Source organism: Aegilops tauschii, chromosome 6, assembly GCF_002575655.3.
Source record: "Aegilops tauschii subsp. strangulata cultivar AL8/78 chromosome 6, Aet v6.0, whole genome shotgun sequence".
Taxonomy (NCBI): domain Eukaryota; kingdom Viridiplantae; phylum Streptophyta; class Magnoliopsida; order Poales; family Poaceae; genus Aegilops; species Aegilops tauschii.
The window spans coordinates 41,652,854-41,661,570 of NC_053040.3; the positions used below are offsets into that span (position 1 = coordinate 41,652,854).

General features: G+C 46.1%; 1 protein-coding gene across 1 annotated transcript; it reads right to left on the bottom strand.

Moving 5' to 3' along the window:
- Positions 1-4,222: 4,222 nt before the first annotated feature.
- LOC109765294 (S-(+)-linalool synthase, chloroplastic) lies at positions 4,223-8,047 on the bottom strand. Its single transcript, XM_020324086.4, has 7 exons — positions 7,743-8,047; positions 7,035-7,260; positions 6,417-6,789; positions 6,021-6,239; positions 5,483-5,621; positions 5,056-5,295; positions 4,223-4,898 (listed from the first exon to the last, which is right to left on the bottom strand). Exons 1-7 carry the CDS (start codon positions 7,923-7,925, stop codon positions 4,626-4,628), a joined length of 1,653 nt encoding a protein of 550 aa, XP_020179675.1. The 5' UTR covers positions 7,926-8,047; the 3' UTR covers positions 4,223-4,625.
- Between the last annotated feature and the right edge of the window lie 670 nt (positions 8,048-8,717).

Consider the following 8,717-nt stretch of genomic DNA (forward strand, 5'->3'; position numbering starts at 1 on the left):
TCGTCCCGAGATTTAGGAGGTAGAAGGAAACAGTGCGGGGTATTCATCACGTAGGCGATCCTCGCGTTCCCAGGTGGCTTCATCTTGAGAATGGTGCGACCACTGGACTTTGAGGAACTTGATCGCCTTCTGACGTGTGCGGCGTTCAACTTGGTCGAGAATGCGGACCGGATGCTCTTTATAGGAGAGGTCCTGTTGCAATTCGAGCACTTCATGATCCACTGCTCGGATTGGGTCCTTGAAGCATCGGCGGAGCTGTGACACGTGGAACACATCGTGAACCTGAGAAAGGTTTGGCGGAAGCTCTAGTTGATATGCCACTTTTCCACACCTTTCCAGAATAGTGAATGGGCCAATATAGTGAGGAGCTAGCTTACCGTTGATCCCAAAGCGGTGAGCACCCTTCATTGGTGTAACTCGAAGATAGGCCTTTTCGCCAGGTTGATAGACCATGTCTTTATGTTTACGGTCATACTGACTCTTCTGACGCGACTGAGTAGTCTTGAGATTCTCGCGAATAATGCGGACTTGTTCTTCGGCATGTTCGATAATATCCGGACCAAAGAGTGGACGTTCCCCAGTTTCTGACCAGTTCAGAGGGGTTCGGCACTTTCGTCCATATAACACTTCGAAGGGGGCCATCTTCAGACTAGCTTGATAGCTATTATTATAAGAGAACTCAGCATACGGGAGAGATTCCTCCCATTTCTTGCCGAAGGAAATAACACAAGCTCGAAGCATGTCTTCGAGAACTTGGTTGACACGCTCAACTTGCCCTTGCGACTGAGGATGAAACGCAGTACTGAATGACAAATGAGTTCCCATAGCTTCTTGGAAACTTGCCCAGAATCTTGAAGTGAATAAGCTGCCACGGTCCAAACTGATAACCAGTGGAATACCGTGAAGTGAAACAATTCTGGACATGTAGAGAGTTGCAAGCTGACTAGCAGTGATCGTTTCTTTGACTGCCAGAAAATGTGCAACTTTAGAAAGCCGGTCAATGACGACAAGAATAGCATCATTACCTTTCTGCGATTTGGGAAATCCAGTGACGAAGTCCATCTCAACATGGTCCCATTTCCATTCAGGAATAGAGATAGGTTGCAGAGTTCGAGCAAGCCTTTGATGTTCTGCTTTGATACGACGGCAAACGTCACACTCACCAACATAACGAGCAATGTCTTGCTTCATATTAGACCACCAGAATCTCTGACGGATGTCTTGGTACATCTTTGTACTACCAGGAAAACTTTTGTTGTTTGACATATTTTGAATTTGACTTTTGAACGGGTTCTGAACTAACGAGAGTTTAGCAACAGTAAACAGAGATGACATGGCATCATTAGGAGAGTTTTACTGTAGCCTAATTATCCGGGCGTTACAGTAATTGAGGTCTCTGGATGTGGATACCATTATTTAAGGGGTGCCCGGTCAGTGCCCACCGACGCGCATGGTAACGAGATTGGACTAGGTATGAAGATACCGATGATCGAATCTCAGGCAAGTAACATACCGATGGACAAAGGGAATTACGTATGTTGTCATAATGGTTCGACCGATAAAGATCTTCGCAGAATATGTAGGAGCCAAGATGGGCATCCAGGTTCCGCTATTGGTTACTGACCGGATAGGTGTCTCGGTCATGTCTACATAGTTCTCGAACTCGTAGGGTCCGCACGCTTAACGTTCGTTGACGATATAGTGTTATATGAGTTATATGATATGGTGACCGAATGTTTTCGGAGTCCCGGATGTGATCACGGACATGACAAGGTGTCTCAAAGTGGTCGAGAGGTAAAGATTGATATATAGGACGATAGTATTCGGACACCGAAAGTGTTTTGGAGTGTACCGGGTGATCATCGGAGTACCGGACACCTCCGGGAGGTTAGTGGGCCAATTAGGCCATAAGAGGGGAGCACACCAGCCCACAAGGGGCTGGCACGCCCCCCCCCCCCCATGACAGCTGCACTAGTGGGGAAAGGAAGGGGGGATTCATCCTCCCCCTTCCTTCCTGTCCCCCCTTTCCTTCCCCCCTCCGACAAATATGCAGGGGGGGGGGGGGCGGCCAAGGGCAGGAGCCCAAGTAGGATTCAGACCTACTTGGGGCGCCCCTTGGCCTCTCCCCTCTCCCTCCCACATATATATATATATATATATATACATATATATATATATATATATATATATATATATATATATATATATATATATATATATATATATATATATATATGGGGAGGGGGGGGCGCCTAGCACAAAACAACATTATCTTAGCCGTGTGCGGTGCCCCCCTCCACCGTTTACTCCCCCGGTCATATTTCCGTAGTGCTTAGGCGAACCCATGCGGAGATAGCTTCACTATCACCGCCACCACGCCGTCGTGCTGCCGGAACTCATCCACTACCTCGCCGTCTTGCCGGATCAAGAAGGCGGAGGACGTCATCGAGATGAACGTGTGCTGAACGCGGAGGTGTCGTACGTTTGGTGCTCGATCGGTTGGAACGCGAAGAAGTTCGACTACATCAACCGCGTTGTAAAACTCTTCCACCTACGATCTACGAGGGTACGTAGACACACTCTCCCCCCTCGTTGCTATGCATCTCCATGGATAGATCTTGCGTGTGCGTAGATTTTTTTTGTTTTCCATGCAATGTTTCCCAACATCGTCCCCCGCGTCGCTCTCCCTGTCAACACGGGGGAAACCCTAGATCGGCGCCGCCACCCTCCCCTTGGCTCGTCGCCGCCGGAGAAGCTGCCAGTAAAGCCCGCGCCGGCTCCTGTGAAGATGGCGGTGGGGCCCTTTCTTATATCTTGTCTGCAGGCTTGGCGAGGCGGCTGCCAAGGATGGCACGGGGCGGGGCCATGGCGGCACGTGGGCTTGTGTGCGCGATGTGGTGGTCCAGGGCGGCGCGTGGCGGGAAGCTTGCTGCAGCGGCGGCTCGCGGCGTGTGGCTGGTGGCTGGCCGGCGTGCCAGTCGGGCGCGGTGACGTGCGCACGCCTCAGGCGCGAGATGGGCGCCGGATCCGTGAGGTGTTGGCGTCGTTGCTGACGCGCCAGATCTGGGGCGGCGCGGCCTGTCCGCGCGACTGGAACTGGGCGCTATGCGAGGACGCAGCCGGTCCGTGCGACAGGGCGAGGGAGCAGTGCGTGGGCACATCGAAGCATGGCTGCAGTCAGATCCAGGGCGGCGCGTGCATGTGTTGCTCAGGCGCCCTTCCCTGCGCAGATCTGCTGTATGTTGGACGCGAGCGTCTGCATTGTTGCCGGTCGCAGCAGAAGCTGTGGGAGAGGAATGACGCCCTCGCTTGGTGTTGCATCCTGCTGACGGTGGTTCGGAAAGCTTGACGCTGCTGTAGGTGGGAGGATGAGATGGTGGTGGCTGGAGGGAGATGAATGGCGTTGCTGCGGTTGTTGCATCCTTCGTCGGGAGATGAATGGCCCGCAGGCGTTGCATCCTCGAGGAGATGAATGGCGTCGTGCTTGGTTGCACCCTTCCGATGGGAGAAGAATAGCGCCGCTGCAGGTTGCATCCTCCGCCCAGTGGGGGACGCAGATGCAAGGTTGGAAGCATGTCGAGCTTGTCGGGGATGTGCAGATTACCGTTGAGGCAGGGGTAGTGGCTTGTTGTGTAAGCTGATCAGATCTAGGGCTCGAACTGTGTAGGTGAGCCGGCCGACGGAAGTCATACTCCGGTTGTGGTCGGAGTCGTCGATGGCGGCGCCTTCTGGCGTCGCTCCCTCGCTGGAGGCATTGATGTAGTTGCTCCCACCTTGCCTTTCCTGCCATGCTCCGAGGATGGCGGCGCTATCCGGCGTCGCATACCCTCTTGGGGGCATCGTCCTAGAGGTGGATCCGGTCAGAGGGATCTGTGGCTTGTGTGGATGTGTGTTGTTTGCCGAAAGGCGTTGTTTGTATGGTTTTTGGGTCCGGTTTCCCTCATAAACTGGACCAGTCTTCTTCTCCTGTTCAATGAATTTAGTAGTAATGCTAACATTCAAAAAAAGACACGAGATAGAGGCGGATTAGGATCCTATACACCTCGTATTTCTGTATGGTTATTGTTTTACATATAAGTTGTGTGCATAGTCTAAATCAGGGCACATAAGAAATAAAGTTTATGTTCAAACAATTAGACAATACATCCACGTTTGCTTGAAGGATGTAACGCGTAATTGCCAGCTGATGCCAAATGGTATAACAAATTTGCACTCTAGTGAATTTTGAATACAAAATCTATTTCCTAGAGTGCAAAACTGCACATGCATCACATACATTGCAACACGTGCATGACCTTGCAGGCGGGTCATGGCTTTTGACAAGTATATTCATTATATAACCACTAGGAAGTAGGAACACATTCGCTAGAGTAGTGCTATGCACAGGACAAATTTTGAACGATTCACAGACGAAGATTGAATACTGCTGGACATGCATATGAGTGAGAAGGGCACTAGCTGCTGGATTTGCATGTCGTGCACAGCTCGGGCACAAGTATCGTTTGTGGAGCAGTTTCACATTAGCTAATGGTGCATCATACAAGTCCACGTTTCAACAGGGCAACCCTACAAAATTGGTGTGCTACATATATAAGACTTACATACACAACGGTAGCATGCATTATTCAAAAGAGCAACATCCTAGTGTAATCCTCCAGGGCGGGGAGCTTCTGCTCGTCGTCATAGCCATACATGATGCTGACCATCCTTGCAAAGTTGAGAGACGCCCCCATGAAGCTAGGTGGTAGTGTGGACTTTGTCTGAGAGAAGCATTCCCTGTTTAGATCCTCCCATTCACCCGCTATCATATCCAACATGTGCTTCTCCGCATCAGCATGAGGGTTTTCTCTCTGGTACAAATCCTTGTATGATCCGTCGAGCCCTTCCTGCAACTCATCCTGCATGGGACACATAATTTCTTTTCAGATCATGCCTAATGTTGTCAATGTCAACTTGAATGCACACCCACCAGGATATGGTACGAAATAACTCATGTAAATAATTAGTATTACTAATCATATAGTCTTCTGCACAAACTTCTCGGTGTGTTCTGACCTTTGCACTCCCCATGTCATCCCAGAGCCTCATGATCTTTGCAGGGCAAGAGATGACCCTAAGGATGTGGTCGTTGTTGTCATCCGTTAAATCATGCCCAAGCATGAATAAAAGATGCATAAATAAAAGTGGTGCTCCTGAAGTGATGACACCATTTCTTAGGTAGTCCTCCGATGTAGGAACCTGATTAGTAGATAGCCATTTTCCCTCGATCATGAATCCATCAAACAAAGTTGCCCACTGCAAGAAAAAAGGCATGAATGCAATATTAATTTTTCCACTGTTATTTTCTTATATTTTATTTCATTACAATTAATCACAAGTTATATAGTACATAGAAATATGTGAGGTGGTACTATTAATATATTTATTGGTTGCTTAGACAAATTAAACTAAAGAAAATGAAAAACCATTCGAGTAGACATACTGCTTGCTTGAGATGATTGATAGGGTTCAATCCATGCTCTTTTCTGACCATATCAGCGATATCATTTGTGATGGTGTAAAGAGCCTTGTAACATGATATCATGTAACTCGGCAATGACTCAGCAGCTGCAAGATCCCACCTGTCAAAATATGCACTTTGAGCGTGAAACTTTTATAACAATATTTTTATATTATATGTTTATGTATAAGGTCGCGACTAACACATGAGTTTGATTATACCATTAGCAAAAATATGCCATTCTGGGCATAAGCAGTCTTGAATATGCAATGCTTTCTCTTTTTGTATGAATATATATGAATAATTATAAAACTATTAGTATATCAAGATATTTCTCGCAAAGGCCTAATGTTTATGTCAAACCAATCCTAATACCTCTGTATACATGATGTGTCAAAATTATGGAATTTTTAATGTGCAGTTAGACATATCTAAGATGTCATTCATTCACAAACAAAAGTAATTATACTTCATTCCAAAAATGCAATGTTGTTGTTATTACGGGAACATCAATGCTCACATTTTGATCGCCTCATTAAAGAGACAGAGCTCCTCTTGTGTGGCGACAAGATCAAAGATGTCATCCACAATGTAGACCATTGAGATAACTTTTGTGGCCTCAACCCGATATCTTGAGAAGGAGAAACCCTCGAGGATAGTCATGGACCACATGTACCATTTCAGAACTTGGTCCCTTGCAGCTGGAATTTCTTGAGACAATCCCAAATCCACCCACCATCTATGTGAAAATGAAGTTTTCATAGTAAAAAATCACCACACCTTTAATTGTGCGAATACATGAGCAAAAAAAATGTTAATCTATTAATTCCAAGTGAGTTCTCTCTTATCAATATGCAGGTGGGTCAATGTCCGCAACAACTAATAATGGAAAGAGTGTATTTTATTATATTGATACCTCTTAATCTCTTGCATTTCACTCTGATGTTGCAACTTCTTCATCTGGAATTCTGCAAGTGCCAGCTTCTCAATTGCAGTGTGCCTAGTAGGCAAGTTCTGGAGGTAACTCAAATGATGCCTAGCCTTGTATTGCCTCAGACTCACATGGTAGGGATGGTCTAGTGACTTCATCACATATCTCGCAAGGTTTGGCTCCAAATACTGAAGTGCAAATTTTAGGTGCTTGCTTGAGAATTCATTTGCCTTGTAGAGTGAAGCTTCTCCCATGTTGAGGTGTGACATGTCATGCAAGCTCAGCAACCCTCTAAGGTCTTTGCTATGCCTAAGGTTGAAATCACCATTATCGTTTGTGAACTTCTGAAGAACATCATCTGCCATACACCAACAAGAAGGGGTCTTAGGTGCATGTCATACATAATGAAAATAATACGTCTCATGAGAGGTGCTTCTATGCTACACAAGGGACTGTTCTTTTTTATTATTAAACTTGGTTACTCTAAGGCTAATTTATTATTAGCAAAATTATCACATAAAATCATCATTGACCAAATTGCACTCAAGTTTCCAAACTCGTGTGTTTATCTAACCCAACACACTAAACTAGTAATTTACTGACCTGCCAAAACATAATATCCAACTTCTCTCATCAGCCTTAAGGAAAGGGTTGCGTCAAGTAGATCATCACTATGGAGGAGATCCACAGACGAGTCCATTATGTTATCGATTTCATCCTGGAAATAGTGGTCAATGCAGAGGCGTTTGAGGTGATCAACCATGCTCAACATTCCTTTGTTGCTCTTCGGATGTTGATGAAGCAACGCTTGAACATTCAATAGGCTTTCCTGGTATTGCACATAGAGCAAACTTCTTTTTAAAAAGAATACAAAGTCTAGATAAGTGCAATATATATCATATATTATTTGCATTCAACAATAGGCGATATCATAGGAAAATAGTGCATATAATGTAGGTTTATATTTTATTAACATAGTTCAGAAATTAACAATAAAACATAGAGATTGAAATTGTGCTCATTCCAGAAACATCATTAATTAATGGGACACACATTTTCTATGTCTCGCTGGTTCCTGAATAGAAGTAATTATTCGAAGTTATCTTGAAAAGGCAATCCATGAATTGCCAGACTGTGGTTAAAAGATTCTTGTGGACGGATTAAATTTTTGACTTGGTTTATACAACATGAATTTAGGGACGAAGGCAGTATAATTAGCCAGAAAAAGGCACACAATCATTCATGCTAATTGCATTCAAAGTACATGCTAATGTTGCGGTCTATATATGTTTGTACCGTAAAAATATATACCTGGAAGTCAAAATCATCGGACAGCTCATGGGACACAGGCTCCCGCCCCGGATATATCACTGGCGAAGGGCGAAATAACCCACGGTTTCGGCCACTCTGGCCACCATTTCTGGCCACCGGCAAAGCCGAATGGAGCAATGGCGCGAAGGAGGATAAGGAGAAGCATACATGCGCAGCAGCCATCACGTGCTTGACTAATGTGATTTGCTACTGATCGGCTGATGTTGTAGCGTGGATGATATGGGATGAACAAAAGTACGTTGCAGGCTGCTGCTGCTATGTCTTGGGATGGATGGGGGATACCAGCAATGCATGCATGCCCTCCAGATTTATAGGGTGAGGAGAGGAGGCGAGGTTGCAGCCGCGTCGATCCTCCACCGAGTGGCGAGCCGTGTGGAAAATTTACTAAACGTCATGCATGCGCTAATCAGGTTTTGTTTTTCGTCTAGGGCTAGTGTACCATCCATACTTTGTCTGGAGAGTGCACCATGCATGCACCATGCACCTTGCTAACTCGGGACTCTGATGTCAAGTCTGGTCGTCGTTACGAGACAAATACCTATATTTGTGCACACGGTTTCTCCCTGCACAACTGGCAAGAGCCACACACGTAAGTACTCTATATACCTATATTTGTACATCCTGCCACGTGAACGTCTCGGTCTGGCACCTGGACAAAAGGGTCTGGCTGGTAGAGGGGCCCATGGAAAGGTCTGCCGATTGACCAGTTTTCGATTGGTTGCTGCCTGTCAAGCTCACAACAATGTACGTACGCCACATATTATAACCTACGTACTGAACCACTGCTGCCATTATCAACTTTGACCCCCAGCTGAACCATGCATGCACAGTAGCTAGCTACTAATAGAGCGGTCAAAAAACATTTACCCCACCAAATGTAACATGTGTGTACAACGACTGGTACAGCTGGCATTGTCTCGTGTGTAAGTGGCGCTTTCTCGAATTCTTGGGTCA